This window comes from Rhinolophus sinicus, chromosome 3, assembly GCF_057876585.1.
Source record: "Rhinolophus sinicus isolate RSI-liver-muscle chromosome 3, RSI-T2T, whole genome shotgun sequence".
NCBI lineage: Eukaryota > Metazoa > Chordata > Mammalia > Chiroptera > Rhinolophidae > Rhinolophus > Rhinolophus sinicus.
The window spans coordinates 81,328,592-81,347,887 of NC_142503.1; the positions used below are offsets into that span (position 1 = coordinate 81,328,592).

The window sequence follows — 19,296 nt, forward strand, 5'->3', positions numbered from 1 at the left end:
GCTAAAAGATAGAATATCTTACATAATAGTGCAAATTTCTTTAGCTTTGTACACTTAACCTTCTTGTACCTCATCTCCAATGCAGGATTTAAAAATATCTTCCTCTCCTACTGAATGGATTTTGCAGAATGAAATAATATCAAAGTGATTTGGAAAATTGCCATACCCTATACAGAATCAAGATTTTATGAACTTAGACAGGTTTTTCTCCATCTTGTTTTAGAAATTCCCTATTTGCACAAGAAGATAGGCCTGAATTTTACATTTGGATATTCTAGGTAATCATCAACCCCAATTTTTACTTTGTTCTTAATATCTTTCAGATTTGGAGTTTCTCTACCTTCAGTCTTCTTCACACTTTCATTAATGAACATGCTCGGCAATCCATTTTCAGAAATATTGGAACCGGAGTGATGCAAATTGAGACAGGGCCAGCAAATCACATTTTTTCATGTGGAGCTGATGGAACAATGAAAATGAGAATACTGCCAGATCAGTTTAGCCCATTAAATGAAGTATTGAAAAATGATGTGAAATTTATGCTGTAACATTTTGACAGTAAAATGTATAATTTGTTACCTAATCCATAGAAGTGGCCAACACATGTAATGTACAGTGATTACTTTCTATTCCACAAATGAGCTAATGCATTCTTGTTTTCATATTTATTTTGTGGAGCTTTGCCCTGGATGCACTGATGCCTTAAAAATTAACAAGGTCATTCAGAATTAGACTATTTTGCCCAAAGTAGAATGTATAAATAATGCTGTAAGAATACATATTTATAGTATGTTATAGTGAGTATTTCATAATGTTAAAGAAGTTTTGTTTTCTTCTGGTTGATAAAATCTTCTGCAGATATCTCTGCATGAATTTTTTTTCACAGTAAAAATAACGTTTCTGTAAAGGCAGTTACACATCAGTCATCACTTCATTCAACATATTCTCATTTCTTTTTCAAACACAGACATCTCAAACTCTTCTCTTAATTAATGACAGATTGATACTTCGGTAAGAATCAATAAAATAATGAACATCTCCATTGAAACTGTCACTGGGTCTTCAGTGATGAGCCAGATGGCTCATTATGTAAGTTTTCATCAGTTTCTCTTCTGGAGCCCAAGTATGTGTATGTATACATGTGTGGTTATGTGTATATATGTATGTATGTATGTATATATATATATATATATATATATATATATATATATATACACATATACATATATATACACACATATATATACACACACAAATATATACAATATATATTCAAATAAGATGTGTTTGAATCTTATTTGAACACATCTTATTTGAATTTACTTTGTGTATATATAAAAGAAAACTACAAGTCTTTTCATGTGTTTTTGTGCCATAACAACTACTACCACCAGAATAACAAGTTTTTTTGCAGCTGTTTTTTTAATTTTTGAACTCCCATTTAAATTTTCAAATAAATTTCAGGAAGACTTCCAAAATTATTGTTTTAAAGATTATATTTACATTGAGTCAAATAAGTCCTAGCAGGCAATAACAATTCTGTGCTGGCATATATGAGACACTTAAAAGTCGTTTATAAATTTGTGAAAGGATTTTTTTTGAGCATCAAATATTTTACTTAAATTTCATTTTTTTTTTTTAGGTGCTTTTAGTCTCAAAGTTCTGAAAACCTTATAGCAGTGTTTTTAGAAACAAATGTGAAAACAGTCAAATTAAATAGGTAGTATTTACAAATATATACTCTTAAAATACCTGCAAGATCTACCATTAATAGAAAACAAACTGAACTTTGTATTTTATTATTTTTTGCCAAAACATTATTTTATTATAAAATATGACCAAAATATTAAAAATGCACAATGCTTGTAACTTAAATGTGCTAACCCTTATTCCGTTTTGTGCTATACCTTTTGTGATTCAGAATTATAGAAAACTTGATAAATACTTGATTTTAACCAAGAAGAGAGGCAGATGGAACGAAGTGTTTAAGGGATAATTATATGCTACTTAGCTTAAATATATTTTGTTAATAGGAACTATGAGAACATTTTTATTTAATAAAACATGAACAACTATTATCTTGGAAATTAAAGAGTTAAATAAAGCAAAGAAATGAAGGGCTGGTAAAATGCATTTTGTAATATCCTCAGGATACTTTTATTTTAAAAGTGTATTGTTAAAGATTTTGTAAATTGTAGTCATAATTTTAAATGTGTTGAGCTAGTTGCAGTGAAAACACTGTCATTATGGACAGTTTGTGTGCACATAATAACATTACCTGTAAGTTGTGCAATAACAATATGACTTTTGCCATGAAGAAATCTGTGACAGCGTTGCAAACAATATCATTGGTATATTTAAGCTTAAGTTATTTTTCAGTGATTTCTTCACAAATCAAGATTCAGAAGGCTTTAAACACTTTCAGTGAGATAAAAAATTTATTATGCTTATTAGGAAAAAGGCATTGTGGATGAACAATTGAGCATTTTAATTGAGGGTTTATATGAATAATAAATTATGTAAGCCCATATGTATTTACATACAGAATCATAATATTTTAAATAAACAATGATACAGTAACTTTTTTTTAGCATGCTATTATTTTAAGTAACTTTTATACCACTTTAGATGACTTAAAGTATATGTCACATTTTAAAATGGAAAGTTTCTGTATTTTATTTGGTTAATGTAGGAAGGATTGAATAATTTTCCCAGATACCCTGTCCTTCCTTTTCTTCTTAATAGGTAAGCATTATTCAAAAAAGGTGAGAATAAAAATAGTTGGGATTTTTAAAGTGATATATATATATGTGTATATAGGTAAATTTTCATCCACACTAGTGGAGTGAAGACATCAAAATACGTTTTTTAATTTGTGCATTTTCTGAGAATGTGGTTTTATAATGATGGAAGAATTCACAACATTACAAGTCTCATTTTCTGAAATGTAGGAATTTTCTTACTTAGAATCATGAAACAGTCAACTCCGTCCTCCTTTCTTGCCCTCTCTTTTTCTTGCCCAAATTGATTTCTTCTTTTTTGTTAATTACTTTTTCTTGAAGAACATTGTGGAAATTTCTCACACCGGTTTCAACAGTCAGAACACAATACAAAGATACCCACTTAAATATATCCTTAGAGGGGTGAGTGATGTTTTTAACAGGGTTGGAAACCCAGAAAAACATATTTTACTAAACAAAAAATTTCAATGTTATATGGCAGGGGACCACAGTCAAAGTTAAAAGAACAGGTAGACTAGAAGAAATATGTGTGCAATAGTAATAGGAAAAGTATTAATGTCCCTGTATGCAAAGAGAACTTTAAAATGATAGATTATTGAAGAAATCAGTAAACAATTCACAGAACAGGGCATTGAAAAAGTCAGCAAGCATAAAGTATGTTTATCCTCACTAATGGTTAAACAATGTTAAAAAAAAAGTGATACCACTTTTCCTCTATCAATTGGTATAAAGTCTAAATAGTGACAACATCGATTTTGGTGAAGATGCAGGAAATGGGCACACTGAAACATTGCTGGCAGAACTAAACTGCTATAAAGTTATCTATACAGACTAAATATACATCCTTTTCCAGAGCAGTCTTATTTTTGAGATAGTATCCAAAAAAGAAAAACACTCGTGAACAAAAATATATGTACACAGATATTTATTGAAACATCTATTGGATCAAAAATAACTAGAAATCTAAATGTAGGCAAATGGTTGAATAAATTGTGGTACATCCATACAGTGGAATATTCTCTCAACACTAAAAGAAGGTTAGATTTGTATCTGTTGCTCTGAAAAGAGGTTGGTGAGGAAAAATTGTAAAGTAAAAGATGTAATATCCCATACTGTTTTGGGTATAGTCCTATAGAAATATGTATGGAAGAATACACACAAAACTTTAACATGGGAGAAGGAAGAAGGAAGCAATATTTTTCCAAACTCCTTTAAATACCACTCAGTAATGTGATACCAAAGATATTCGTGTGTGTGTTGGTGGAAAAAAAAGCTGTATTTTTATACCAAATAGGACTTAATAATTTTGGGAGCTGCTCTCTTGAGTAAAGTGGTCAGGAATACTCATCTTTGAATTGCTGAGATATTTTAGATGTTTAATAATACTTTTTAAAAAAATTAAAATGTTAACCCTTTGCAGTACTGGGATAGAGTTGAACATAGATTACTTAAATGTACCTACAGGTCTTTTAGAAATGTGTATAGCTTTTGCTACAGTTATTTTTAAAGCCAAATCTGTTTTTGAGTTTTTCATGACTTTCCCCTTCTTCTTGCTTGGTTGGTTTCTGCATGTATATGGCCTGTAACTCAGAGAACTAATAATGCAGAGTTAGAGTATCATATTGTTTGACAAGACTCTCTGGAATGAGAAAAATTTATGTTTTTCCACTGCAGATACAGATGGGTGGTAGAAACAATTGGTGTGACAACCCATTTCTTTCCACAGTGGAAATGCTTTAATCATGTACAACTGATTGTCTAAATGTATAGGTATGACCTATGGAACAGAACTTAAGCAGTACAGTGTGTCGGTCTGGGATATGTGTTAGGTATTTAAACCTATATTTCTCCCACATGCAAAACACTGCCTCCCCAAAACTCCAGTATTTTCATCCTATTACTCAGTCAGGGTTGGGCTTGAACCTCAGGATCCCATCATCTACACCAGGTCCAACTGTGTATGTGACAGCTTGACTGAGGCTTAATAGACCTGTGTACTGATAAGACCAGTTATGTGCCTCCTACACCCCAAACATACAGTGGTGAGACAGATGTGGGGTAACTAGCTCCCATTCTAAAAGGGGGACAATAAGAGTCCATAGTAGTCCCTGGTCCAGAGATTCTGAAATGTAGCTGGGCCCATGTTACCAGTTCCTTGAGTATTCCTTTTTCCTGGAAGCAATTCTCTACAACGTGGCTCTACCCACTGGGCTGTTTTATTCTACTTGAGTCACCCTTCCTTTTCCAAAAAAGTGGCCCATGTTTTTAACTGAGTCGTGTTCTCAGCCCTTTTCCTGGCCAGAAAAGTTCGGGTTCAAAGGCCTCTGCATTTTATGCTATCCCTATCCCTTATGCTTCAATACAGAAAAAAATTGCTTTTAAAAACTTATGTGTTCCTTATACGAGTGTATTAAATTATGAACCACTCTTTAGACAAAAGCCACACCCATTCGTTTTCTGAGACAGGCTCTTCTGTACCTTGGGCCACTTGTGGGGTTGCTCTTGGATACACTTAGAAATTCTACTGTCTCCCAAGAAAGGGTCTACATGGCACACGCTTAAATCTTTTTGAGATCTTAATAAAAAGACTTAACGGTAGAACCACAACCTCGGCTCTGTCTTTACTCTGAGACCATTTGTAATCCGCATTATACTGAATAAATGTTCAATTCCACGGGGCCATTGTGTAGAGGAAGGGAGAGAGAACCACGTGTGCACACTAAGAGAGAGAACTCATACATGGAAATAAGTAGCACTCCAACTCTACTCTGAAAATTGGTAATTAGAGGGAAAGAAGTGAGGCTGTTCAAGGAGAACAACAGGGGAGTCGGAACCGACGAGGTGAGGGCGCTGTGTTTGGAGTGCTCCGGGACTAAGGTGGGAGCCTTTCTGGTTTAACATCTAGTAAAGAATTGCCGACTTGGACTAGCATTTTGTGGGTCTAAGTACACAAGAGACCTCTATCAGTAGAACCAGGAATTTAGGCCATATTTATAGAAAAAGACTCAGAGTAGAATTGTGCAGCCCAAGCAAAGAAAACTAAAATGAAGAAAATAGTTTGGGTGAGGAAGAACCCACATAGACAAAGAATCTAGTGGTGCAATCACAGAAAAATAAGAGTTCTAGCTGGGGGAACAGTATAATTTCTATAGAGAGGGGCTTAAGCGGTGAGCATCTGGAAACATGCAGAGAACTTGGTTTCATGGGGAAGATGGCTGATGAAACTGGCTAAGATTGTGGGTAAAGTCACCCTTTGACACAGGCAGTAGTTCTAGAAGGCTTTCTCAGAAAGAGGTGTTTCAGTGACTGTTACCATAGGAGTTAAGTAATTCAAACTAAAAGGTGAAAACTATGATAAAGGGATGATCACTAGGGATGTATAATAGCTATGAGTGGGGGTTCCAGTCTGTGGAAGTAATAGGAAAAGATCGTTGATCCCAAATTCTTGATTTTCATTGTATCCCTGAGTTTCTAGTCTGCATGACATTGAACAATTCTCTTACCCTACCCAATGTGTACCTTGGCTTGTATTAGGAAAAATATCTATACTCTTTACCTTGCTCATACGGTTACTTGAGAACAGAGTACATGTTACAATAATGCTCCAAAACGAAATAGGACTGGAAAGGGAATTGGACAATCAGATAATATTTTGGAGGACGGTGAAGTTAGAGACATGTTTTGCATCAGGCACGCTCACTGAGAGCCTCCCATGAAAAGGTAGGTAAAGCACATAAGCCACATAGATATTTCCATGGTTTGTGTTTAGGTGCATATCCTTGCCTTGGTGCTTTTAGCCTCCTGGAAAATGTTGGCCCCTTTCTCTTCACATTGCCTGGAGTGCAGTTCTCTCTGCCTGGCCAACTACAGTTCATCCCTTTCTACATGGTTGGATTGAACCAATCTCCTTTGTGAAATCTTTCCCATCTCCCTAGGTAATGTGAGTCACCTCCAGCAGAATATTTGTGCATACACTTTTATTGCGTACATCACAGTGCCTTGTAGTATTTTTGATCCGCATGTACAGAGGGTCAACTAGTAGTTACACGTGGATTTTTCAACTATGTGGAGGTTTGGCACCCTGAATCCCCATGTTGTTGAAGGGTCAACTGTAGTTACTTCCTTACAGTCAAAAAGAGGAGGCTGCCACTGAGTAAGCAGAGTAGAGGCTTGAAGCAAGAGAGAAGAGTAAAAGAGAAAACGGTCAGATTTCTTGGAACTTTACAACTTTGTCTAAAATTAGTTTCTATACCTTCAGCTGGGCAGAAGTAAAAATAGGTATGCACAGAGGTATTTTTGGTATGCAGCTGTAGTTACAGCTATCTCTACTTCATGTGATTTATAGGGTTTGGAGGGTTTTGTTTGGGGGTTTTATTTGGTCTGAGAGGATTCATTAATCCAGACGTAATTGCAATTATTTTAAAATACATTTAGCCATTGAATAATGGCCTGGTTAGTAGGAGCTTCCTGGATTCTAAACGTTTTTTACAACTCCAAATTGGAAATATGCAAGAGGTAATTTGCAAATGAAATGATCCAAGTACCTATAGGCCCAAGTAAGATAGGAAAGTTAATTATCTTGTTAATTTCTAAGTATTATCACACTATGAAATAAGATGGAGTCCTCTGTCTTTACCAAAGTTAAAACTAGTGGTTCTTTGATGACAGTGATGCCTGTTGCCTGAGATTTCTGAGGCCACTTTCCTGGCCCTGTAAAGTAAGCACTGAGGCAATGGCCTCTGCATTGCTTCTATTATTAGCAGCCCTGCTCTCCCAGGTCTAGGTGGCCCTAGTAAAGTGAGTGGTGGTGAGAGAAGGTGGTAGGGTCCATGGAAAATTTTAACTTTTATATTACTTTCAATTTTAGCACTTTTATGTGGGGAAATACAGAAATTGAGAGGTTGAAGATAAATGAGAATGAGTGTTTTACAGCATGCGGCCCCTGTAGATAGGAGGGCTCAGAGGCTACCCAGAAGACTGGTGAATGGGTTTGCTCTGGTACACTGTGGTGAGAAGAAAGGAAGTCAAGATGAGTGCGGGTACAAGTGGCATTTTCGGTACCTGGGGCAGGAAGTCCAGAAAACTCTACTGAAGATCTGTATAGTTTCTATGCAATAGGAGGTGAGATTGTCTATCACAAGTGGGAAGTGTAATGGGTGGGAAAGATGTATCGAGGAAAGGGGTAAACATAGATCCCCCTTCTCTGTGGATGGCTAGAAAGATTTGCCAGGTGAGTAAAGGGAATGGCAACAGGATAAAGAAATTGGAGGCACTAGCAGTGAGTGACTGAAATATTGGTTCCTGAGGTTAGGCCGGATAGGAAAGGAAGCCGACGGGGAGAAACACAAGTCTACATGAAGTAAAGGAACAGCGTGGGCACCAACGATGAGGCTGTCGGGGTATGAAATGTTGGAGATAAGGATCATAGGATCTTTATAAAGAGAAAGGTAGATGGGGCTTCATGTACTGCTGCTCCAGGGTGCAGCTGGGGACAGGGAGGCTGAACTGAAGCACTGGTGGTAGTGACTGGGGTTGCGGTTGCAGACACCACGACATCCTGGCTGACTCTCACACAATCATGCAGACAGGACTCCCCCTTCCAGCTCACACAGTGGAAGCCAGTCTCATTAAAGCTTTGTGCTTTATCCAGTCAGCCAGCTTACACAGGGTAGACCCATTACTAGAACTCTCAGTTGGTGGTGACAAATAACACTGCCCATAGGCATTCGCGGATTGTTTCTAATTATTTGGGGGTGAGAAAGGCTGGGAGTGTACAAACTCTTTCAATCCTGATTTAACTTGCATCACTGCAGACTCCAAATGTATTTAGAAAGTACATGCCTTTGTCCCTTCCTCCACTGGGCAGCACTACCAAAGACTGAGCCTGCTAATGCAGAAACCTGGTAAATCAAACTAGATGATTCTCCTTCCCTCACCACTGTTAAAAATAAACAAAGGAATCTCATTTAAAATGGAATTAGGAAGCCCTGAAGGGGGAGCTCTCATGCACTGCCACCCAGACCCCAAAGGGCAAGACTTAACACAGTAAGAGGAAGAATTTCTCCTTGCCCAGCAAAACACCTTCACCTTGGTCAGTGCTCCCCTGAACCACTTTAGCTGGTTGCCTGGTTACAACTCAGCTAATGAGAAACCGCTACTCTCAGCTAACGAGAAGCTGTTACCTCCCTTAACTCTTCCGAAACAGCCCCTTCCCACGTACTCTTTTTCCACTATAAAACAAGTCCCTCGTCTCTGTTCTTCAGGCTTGCCTATAAATCATCATTTTCCTTGTCCCGAATTGTAATTCCTATGATGTTCCAGAATAAGCCCATTTTGCTGGTAAAATAACTGGCTCTTTTGTTTTTAAAGTCAACACCTCCCATACCCATCAGTCTCCAAGGCCTGTGTTCGTCTTGAATTCATCTTCTTCCCATCTACTTAGGTAAGGCCCTCAGCATCTGTATTCATTTCCTATTAATGCCACAACAAATTGCCGCCAATTTGGGGGTTTAAAACAACACAAACCTATTATTTTACAGTTCTAAAGTTCAGAAGTCTAGTATGGGTCTCACCAGGATAAAATCAAAATGTCAGGAGAGCTGAGTTCCTTTTTGGAGGTTTTAAGAAGAAGTCCATTTCCTTGCTCATTCAGGTTATTGACAGAATGCCTGTAGGACTGGCATTCCCATTTTTTTGATGGCTGGGGTCCCTCCATTCCCAGCTTTTAGAGGCCACCCACCGACACCTCAAAGACAGGAATGAGGAGGGCATGTGGGAGGAGCTCTCACATTCTTTGTCTGTGGAGAAAGCCCTGTGAGAAAAACTGTTTATAACAGAGCTCTATGGTTGTAACAGCCCCTCCCCTTAACATACTCTGTAAAAGAGCTTCCTGCTTCTTGCTTTGTTTGTGTGCACGTTGCTCGCCATGTCTGCAGGAACCGGACTGCACTTCTTTTTCCCCCTCCCCCTAGGTACAGTCATGCATGGAATACTGGCGTTTTGGTCAACGCTGGATGGAACCAAATATACCACTGTGGCCCCACAAGAAGATAATGGAGATGAAAAATTCCTGTCACTTAATGGCTTTGTAGCACAACTCATTACGCAAATATTTACCATTGTGTTATGGTTGCCTACAGTACTTAGTGCAGTAACATGCTGTATAGGTTTGTAACCTAGGAGCTGTGGAGGAACAGAATTGGTCACCCCAAAATATGTCTCTTTAGCCTAAGGATTGCTTCAGGCTGGTTAATTTTAAGAAATAGCAGCCGGGGGAGAAGCTCTGAAAACCAAGTAGAAGTTACCTTTGTAGTAAAAGACATTTCTAATTGTAAGGATGTCTTCCAGGTTGTACCATGAAGAGTGGGGATTGTTTTGTCTCTAGAACCTCTTACTAATGCAGAAGACAATGTAAATCCGCATAACACCCTCATCCTTGTTTACTGTGCTTTTCCTGGTAACTCCCATAACTGACTCTCCCCATCCCCAACATCTTTTATCTTCAGCTGAAGAATGTATTTAAGGTGGTGGCTTCAGGCATTTTGACAAGCTACTCAGTTTTCTTGAGTCTCTCCTATGTATCCAGGAGATACACACATTATTAAACTTTTTCTCCTGTTAATCTGTCTTTTATTAAGGGGATGTCTCAGCCAAGAACCTAGAAGGGTAGAGGGAAAATTAATCCCCTCCCCACCGATTACACCATATCGCCTAGGTGTGTAGGAGGCTATACCATTTAGTTTTGTATCAGTGCACCCTATGATGGTCACACAAAGAGAAACTGCCTAACCATTGGTTTCTTAAAAATGTGTCCCCATCCTTAAGGAGCTCATGACTATAAATCTTTTTTGGTGACAGAATACTTAGTTGGTTTTTGTTTACCATCAACAATCACAAACTGAGACACATTTTAATTTCATGAGCAAGTTTCATGGCTCTAGCATTCTTTATGCTGTTTTCTGATTAACCTTTTTAGAACATTTGAGGATGTCTCTCAGCCTTAAAATCCTTCTGACTTTCCACTCAGTCAGGGGTCAAATTCATATTCTTTCGTTCCTATAGAAAGAAAGTACTTAGATTTAGTCCTTTCCTATTGTTTTAGCTTCATTCCAATCCCCATTCCACTTCTTCCCCAAACCCTTTAATGCTTGAAAAATGTTTACTGTGCTCTTTTCCCACCTATAGCTTGTGCAGTTCACATTCCTTCTTCCAAACTCACTTCAGACACCACCACCTTCAGGAAGATCTTCCTGATGCTTTCCTCCCCCTACTTATAGCTACAACCACAGGATGATGTCCTCTTGTAAACACCTCTGAACCTTGTGTATATTCCTATTTGAGGCATTAAACCCATATGTGTTGTAATTTTTGTCTATTTCACCCACCAAATGTTTACTTTCCTGTCACCCAATCATGTTCTGCCACTTTGTAAATGTGTAATTTTGAGCAGGCTACTATTTTACTTCACTGTACCTCCCTACCCCTTTGTAAAATCAGGGTAGCGATAGGAGCCAGCTATAGCAACCTATAATCTACATTATAGGTTGTTAGGATTAGAGCAGTGACCTGCACATATTGTTTTGCTAGTTTTATTAATACCTAGCCCTCTGCCCAGAGCCACCATCTAGTAAGTGCTTAATGGATGTTTATGATATGGATGGATTCATCGTACTTCCAGGAACGTCTAGCACCCTAGCCTTTGAGAATGGTTACCCTGGATCAGGGCTTCTCAGAAGGAAGGCCCAGATTCTACTCCATCCTGGTGGAGAACTTGTTTCTGCTCAGTGGCCAGGGGACATTACGATGAAGTCCTGGGGGGTGTGGGGTGATGGCTGAGACTGGATTGCTTCCCAGGAGCCAAAAAAAATGAGCCTTTAACTCAGAGAGGAAGCCCTGCAACCTCTGAGAATGGAAGCCATGAATCACAAGCGTGTCAGACATCACTGGGTAGACTTGAGGCCAATAGAGGCTGAAAAGCAAAAAAAAAAAAAAAATTAAGAGCAGGCGGGATTTCGGGCTCATAAGGACAATAATAATAATAATAACAACGGCAACTGACCCTAACATTCACGCGTACTTTTACATGACAGGCACAGTGCAAAAATACATGAGCTTATTTAACAGTTTCAACATTCTAGGAAGCTGGTATCTCATTTTACCAACGGAAGAAACTGAGAGGCCAGAAATGTAATACCTTCCCTGCGTATGTCCCTAGCCGATCCAGACCCCTCTCTCCCAGAAGTCGCGCTCTGCAGTCTGGGTCTCGCTCCCAAGCCTCTCCAGCCCTGTTCCGCTTTCTCCAGAGAACTCTCCACGGTCCCCCAGGGACTTCAGGCCTGACCGCCCAGTCCCGGCTGCCAGGCTCCTCCTCCTCCCCGGTACGCCCCGCCCCCGGCCTCCCGGCTCTTCCTCCCTGCCCCGCCCCCGGCCTCCCGGCTCCTCCTCCCTGCCCCGCCCCCGGCCTCCCGGCTCTTCCTCCCTGCCCCGCCCCCGGCCTCCCGGCTCCTCCTCCCTGCCCCGCCCCCGGCCTCCCGGCTCTCCCTCCCTGCCCCGCCCCCGGCCTCCCGGCTCCTCCTCCCTGCCCCGCCCCCGGCCTCCCGGCTCCTCCTCCCTGCCCCGCCCCCGGCCTCCCGGCTCCTCCTCCCTGCCCCGCCCCCGGCCTCCCGGCTCCTCCTCCCTGTCCCGCTCCGCCTCTGGTCCCCGACTCTTTTTCTCCCGCCGGCTCTGGCCCGCGCTCCGCTGAACTGTTCGCAGGAGTCCGCGAGCGTTCGAGCGACTAGGGAACTCCGCGCCGTCAGATCGTCCGGCTCACCTCTCAGTGTCCCGGCGCCCCCGCGCCCCCTGTTCCGAGTAAGTGTCTCCTGGCGCGCCCGTCCCGCACGCACCCTCACGGGGCTTCCCCGGCCGCTGGGCTGCGGGCAGCTCCTGGGGACGCGCTTTTCTCCCACCGAGAGTTTCGGGAGTGAGTGTGAGTGGGTGTGAGCGGGTGCGTGTGAGCGAGTGTGTGTAGGTCTGTGTTTAGGCGCGTACAGCTCCGGAAACTCCCCGGAGTTTTACCCAGTTCGTGCATCGCAGCGACAATCTGAGACCTTGGGTTAGAAGCCCCTACCGACTCGCGCCGACCCCTTAACTTCCACCTCCTGCCCGGAGCCCCACATGCTACTCCTTCCTTCCTTCTGTAGACGCGGCCCCCGCTACGTGTCACGCCCTCCTGGTAACCCCTCATGCTGTCGAAAGGGACTGGGTTATCAGGGTGCCCCAGATTGCAGACCAAGATGCTGGCCTGAGATTGTAATCCAACCCTGCATTGTAAAACGGGCAGGGACTGAAGTGTTGTCTTGAGATCATACGGTGGAAACTAACTTTGAAGAAGAAAGGTGTGTGTACGCACACGTGTGATAGTACAGCCCTAAGCACCTGACGCGAGACACCTGATGAGAGCCTCAGGGTGCTGTTAGGTACGTTCAAGACCACGCTGACCAACCAGGCTTGGGCACCTAAAGGATGTTTATTGATTCCGGGACACCATGTCTTTAAAGACAACTGATTTCGTAAAACGCCGTTCTGTATGGAAAGAGCATAGTGCCCTGTAGGAATCATGGAAAGAAGGAGACCGTAACTGAGTGTCCAGTGTTGAAATAACAAAATCCTTGAGTTACTTAAGACTGATAATTTTATCTAGTCCTCCATAAATTATGTTCATTGGGGGTCAAGTCAATACTATCTCAATGTAGGGCATGTTTTTACATTACAAAGTTAATTAATCGCAGTACTGTACTTGAATCCATCTACAAAATGCTTCCCTGGCTCCTGAGGTCCCATCCAATTTGAATAGTCTGAATCCTTGTAGCTCTCAGTTTGTTCTTGCTGTGATCTTTCTGTGAAAGTAGAGATAGCCAGAAAATCTCCCCACTTTCTTGATAAGAAAATAATTCATCTAAGAAGTGCTGGAAGGGGAATGACATGTTGAGTAGAAATTATTCATTGAGGTGTAAGGATAACACAACTCTGTGGCTGAAGGAAATAACCAGAACAGAGCAGTCTTTTAAGTTGCCATTGTGCACTGGCAAGTGAAAGAGTTGTTAAGTCCTTCTAAGTCTGCTTATCACAGCAGATATTTTTATCCTGCTTTGAATTCTGTGTTACACAAAAGTGTTTCCACAGTGTTTTAACTAAGGTAACATTATGCTTTGTAATGTAAACATATGACTCCATCTCTTTAAGGAAAGAAATAATTATCACACTTAATTAAACACCTGGAAACGTTTATTGCCACCTTCTAATTAGATCTGTCATGGGGAGTTAAGTCAGCAAGTTGTGAACACTGCAGCTGGTAACACAGTTAGCTGTTTTGGTAGAATTTTTTTGGATGTCTGTTCCCCTCCATACACATTAATTGCCTCCCCAACCCCTTGCCCACCTTTTGAGATTTGCCTGTAATTTGAGTAAATAAAGTTTAGGGAAATGGATTACTACTTTACCTCCCTGTAAAATATGAATATCTTAGATATTGAATGTTTTGTATTAAGCTTTTTTGCATTAACAGACATAGGCTTTACAAGTCATTATATTAACCTAGATTATCTGATAATTTAAGAATTGTTAAGATATTATTAATATAAGAAGATTCCCCCAAAAGTGTAGTGATACTGCACAAATGGTCCTTTAAAATTTTTTCTTTAAGGGAGACTTTTGATTTACTATTTCTTTGTTCCAGTGTTTTTAAATTTAATGAGAAGAGGAGTGTGAGCTGGAAAATCTCATCTTCATTGTCTCTTAACTTTCTGTTTCTGACTATATTTCTAGATACAGTTTTCACCTGCATTGTGAGGTGTTGTGAGGACAAGCTGTTTTGGGATCCTCACAGAATTTCAGAAACTGAAGGTGAACATGCACACAGCAAGGGCCAGGAACACCGTATTTTATGAGGCCTGTTCTCTGCAATTCTTTATTCTGTTGAAATTGGAGGAAAGGGTGTGTGGAGAGAAATGATTGCATCCAAACAGCACTCATTAGGAAATGCCATGTGGGGGGAGGAGCAGGCTTCTAGATGGTTGGTGGCTTGGGGAAGTTCAAATAGGGGATCCTGGAAGTTGAATCTGCCACAGTGCCACACTCCAGAGGTCTCATAGTTAATTGATCCAATTAATCCTTTTCTGCTTAGGATAGCCCCTTGGAAGTAACACATTCCTTCTTGGAGATGTCATTCAAACTCAGTCAGAATGGAGCTTTGTTTCCACACTAGGCAGAATTTGTATCTGGTACAAATCCAAGGGATTGAACATGGAGTAACCTTCAGGAGGCAGGGGAAGGTCAGTGATGACAATAAGGGCCACCTGTTTTCTCATCAAGGGGAAATGGAGCCCCGGTGCAGCCCCGGTACCAGGGGCACGGACTTGGGAAGTGGGGACCTGCACAGGGGCCAACCTGGGTAAAAAATGGACAGTTTCCCCCAATTTCGCATTCACAGAAAGAATCGAGTCTGAGACAGAAGGGAAGACACTGTGGTTCCAGATTAACTTTTATCACCTCACCCTTACTCACACTGCTCGCATCTTGCATTTAATACTAAATGTACACAGTATGAACTCAACAAACACTGATAAGGAGCTTTTAACACCCCAACTGTTAGGTTTTCCTGTGGGTAACAGTTTAATTCCAGCTTTCCTGTCTCTGGTTTTGATGACTTTGACCCTGAAGTCTGAGCCGACTGCAGTTCTAGACTTTTGTCCACCAGTGCTGCTCCTCAGTAGCTGCAAATGGATGATTCATGGAGGGTAAAAAAAAAATAATAAAAAAAAAAAATCAGTGAACCTTGTTGTAAAATGTAAATGTAGTCAAATAGTATCCGGTGGATGTTAGTGTGTGGTCTACATTTTGGTGGTAAGAAGAGGAAATGAGCCACCGGTGGAGGGTAGATAATTCTAGAATGTGAGAGGCAAGAGGCAACTTAGTTACCACCTGGCCCACGAGTCTTAAACTATAACATTTGCCATTATACAAGTTGGGAGGCTTCTCCCCTCAGTCCAGCTTGCAGGAGGCAAGCACCATTCATTCACGCAGCAGGCAGTTACTGAGCTCCAGTGTTCGTGCCACTGCACAACCCTCACGTACAGGTGAGGCCTGGGATCCAAGACGACTGATGACTTGCAGAAAAATGGTTGCTGGGAAAAATGGGTCCTTGAAGCTCAGCTGATAGTGGCAAAAATGGGTGCAGAACTCTGTTCCACAAAGGAAAATCAAGGCACTTCCTTAGGACATCAGAAGAACCATTTTCTTTTTATTTCTCAATAATAAGACTGAATAAACATATTTCTTCTGATGTGTCAGTAACCAGTGTTATAACTGCAAATAACCAGGATTATAGCTGCAATAAACCTGATTCCAACAGGATTTTGTTTTCTTGGCCTTTTATGACAAGCATAGAAGTTGCTGAGAAACTTGTTTTAAAATGTCACAGGTGCTGCAATATGCAGGTAATATCCACCCATCTTTTTCGTGAGCATTTGCTTTTTCTCTAGTGGCAAGTATTTAGGGTTTAGAACCAAGACAGCAGAGGTTCACAACCAGCTGGAAAGCTGGATGGGCATTAAGTTTGTTTTTCTAGGGTTGTGCTTTTTCCTATAGACATGAGGGGTCATAGACCAGCACGGCTATATTTTCCTCAAGGTGACTTAAGGCTAGGCATCTAGCAATCTTCCCCCCCAAAAAAGAAACAAAAAACTGGTCAGAATCCACAGGAATGGGCCTCTACTGGACTTATAAACACACCAGAGTTTCTTTCTTCACTGACTGAATGGAATTAAGTCCCAAATTCCACTTGTTGTCATGTCCTTAAACATTGGGAATAATGAACACTTTTAGCTTAGTCAATAAGTGGCTGGTTCACATATAATAACGACTGTTATTAGGTTGGTGCAAAAGTAATTGCGGTTTTGGCAATTATTTTTAACCTTTTAAACTGCAGTTACTTTTGCACCAATCTAATAGAATCAGCTGTTCATGGCTCAGCCACCACTGGCTGTGTGACTTTGGACAGCCTACTTAAGCTCTCTGAGCCTGTTTCTTCACCTTAAAACAGGGGATAGTATTGACATCATAGGATTGTTGTGTGGATTAAATACCAGAGTGTTCCTTCCTCTCCAGTTGTCCAGTGTGCCGAAGTCACCCAGCAAGGGGTGGGCTGTTGGACTGACCAAATCGGTCTAATCTAAAGAGGTTGGTGTTTATACTGGGTCACAATGGAGTAGAAAGGGAGAGTCATAACTTGTACTTCATGTGCTTTTAGCATAAATTTTCTTTTCCCCCCTCAAAACAATGCCAGAGGAGCCCAGAGAATGGAGTGAACGTAGCACAATACGGTGATTGCCAGCTGCAGGGTCATGTGATTGATTATATAGGCAAATCTTGATGCTGCTGCTGAAGAGAAGTAGACCAGGGTAGGGTGTCTGGATTTTAGGTGTCTGAGCTTCATAGAAAGGCATGGCATCCATAAGCCACCCTGTGCATGAACGGAGCTTTTCTAAGACCCATTATAGTTACGTTGTGAGCATTGGGTTGGCCTTTTACCTCTGGAGGCTCTTGTTTAAAACGTAATGGATGAAACCAGATTATCCAAAGATAGATATGTCTTAGCTGCCCTAGGTGTCGCAAAGAGACTCAGGCTGGCATGTCTTCAGGGGAACTTGTGGGAGTTCCGGGAGGCAGAGGGCAGGCATGAATCTGCAGGGTTGTCCACTGGGGCAAGCTCTTCTGGGCGTTCAAGTACACTCAGGAATATTTAAAAGGAGCCAAAAAGTAAGAAACAGCCCACACGGCTAATACCTTCTCTAAGCCTGGCTCTTACTCCTTCAAACCAAATTCATTTAGTTTAAGTCTCCTCCACTCCCAGCTATCTTATTTATTTAAAAAAAAAAAAAAAGTTTCTTATAATATGACTGTGAACCCAAGTAAGGGAGACAGGTTGTGGTGTGTGCGTTGGAGACCTAACTATCCTCACCCTTTCCTACCTCTGGCTCTTGCGCTGACTGGGTTCTGGCTCTCACACCCATGCAGATGCCAGAAGAGAATTCTGCACAAATTCCTCGGGCTTCCGAGAGAGACCGCAGGCATAATGTTGGCAACCATTTGCAACGTTCAAAATTTTGATGTCTCAGACCTTTAAGAAATAAGTCCAGTACCTAATTCCACCACTCTGAGATCAGGAAAAACTCCTTTATTTTTCCTTCTTCTCTATTGAAAAAGATGAGGTCGTTTTCTGGGAAATCGTTGGTGTTTATTTAAATACTATCACCGCCCTAAAAGGGCAGAGCAGTCTTCACTTAGCGATGGACTTCCTTCTGCCCTGGTTCAGAGCGAGGTTCCCAGTGACTCATGGAGTATACCTGGAGGAGGTGAAGGAGCTCAGACCGCCCCAAGCGTCTGGCGATGGCCTCTCTGTTGCACACTCTTAGCCATTTTCTTCCTTTGCTTTTATTGCCTGGATTGACTAATCGTGCCTGAAAGAACGGCCACTATTACTTGTCAGGGGGAGAGACCATGTATCAACAGGGAGCCCCCCAAGGAAGCAAGCAGCCCCTACCCTGGGTGGGGTGGTTTGAGACTGTTTATCTGGACAGTCACAAAGGTGAAACACCAAATGAAACTGCACTTTTCTAATGTCTTACTGTATTTATTTGTAACAAGGTCCTCAGGTGCATAGCCAATTGAAAATCCCTAATGTCTTGTCTATAAAGATTATTCAGGCAGCAGCTATCTGTAGGGTTTTGTTTGTTTGTTTGTTTTGGCAGTGGAAAGAGCAAATCTCTTGAAACTGCAGAGTAGCTTTAAAGTTTAAAGAAGATTGAAATGTACATGCACAAAATGAACACCTCTGTACCCATCCTAAGAAATAACAAAGTAGTTTTTCAAGTAGGTCCTCGCTGGCCTGAAAAATGTGGACCAACAACCAGGTCAAGAACAGAAAATAACAATCCAAACCGCTAGTGGTGTCCCACAAATAGATTCAGGAATTCAAAACCATGAAGCAGAGACATTGAGGAAACTGCTCAGTGTTCATTAGTTGAAAATCTAGATTTCGAATCACTGGCAATGCTGACACCATCATCGAAGTGTCGGCTGACTTGAGGACATCTCATGTTGCTTTGTAGATCACTGACATGGGAAGAGTGTCCTTTTTTCAGGAGTGGCTCATGTTGGGAGGAGCCCCCGGCCCAAGACTCTGAGTTGCCAAATCGCCTGTTTTCCCTACCCTAGGTCTACCTCCCTGTCCAGAGGTCCTGACACCTACAGCAATCAGCCCTGTTCTCAGAGTTCCTCTCTCATTTCATGACGGTGGGCATTGGAATATGGAGAACAGACTTTTTTCTTTGAAGCCATCTTTTTGTAACTTTTGTCCTCCTTTTTTTTTTTTTTTAACATTTTGAGTTGTGCTAGTACGTGAGATTTTCTTCCTTATTTCTGAATTCTAATCAATTTTTGATTTATTTTAATAAGGGGCCATAGGAATTAGGAATAATAAAGGCTATGGATGATACATACTACTAATTCTAGTAGA

The 19,296-nt window shown here is 41.1% G+C and overlaps 2 protein-coding genes and 1 long non-coding RNA gene across 9 annotated transcripts in view; 2 read left to right on the forward strand and 1 right to left on the reverse strand.

Annotated features, from left to right (window-relative positions):
• DMXL1 (Dmx like 1) overlaps window positions 1-2,580 on the forward strand; it is a 111,755-nt gene extending 109,175 nt beyond the window's left edge. For all 6 annotated transcript variants that reach the window (XM_088796681.1, XM_088796676.1, XM_088796677.1 and 3 more), the window contains one exon: window positions 324-2,580. In XM_088796681.1, coding sequence (XP_088652807.1) covers window positions 324-548 — 225 coding nt within the window. In that variant the 3' untranslated portion in view covers window positions 549-2,580. The remainder of the gene's footprint in view (window positions 1-323) is intronic.
• Window positions 2,581-11,313: 8,733 nt separating this feature from the next.
• Window positions 11,314-12,097, reverse strand: LOC141570668 (uncharacterized). The gene is made up of 2 exons (XR_012494962.2): window positions 11,935-12,097; window positions 11,314-11,709 (listed from the first exon to the last, which is right to left on the reverse strand). It is a non-coding gene; the product is annotated as an uncharacterized LOC141570668 (long non-coding RNA).
• A 325-nt stretch (window positions 12,098-12,422) lies between these two features.
• The window catches only part of TNFAIP8 (TNF alpha induced protein 8), a 109,554-nt gene continuing 102,680 nt past the window's right edge, over window positions 12,423-19,296 (forward strand). Inside the window, exon 1 of one of the 2 annotated variants that reach the window (XM_074328570.2) lies at window positions 12,423-12,590. Coding sequence is in view for 1 of the 2 variants with exons in the window: in XM_019746543.3 (XP_019602102.1) it covers window position 12,590 (1 nt within the window). In the remaining variant the exon portion in view is untranslated. The remainder of the gene's footprint in view (window positions 12,591-19,296) is intronic. The other variant, XM_019746543.3, reaches the window with a different exon arrangement.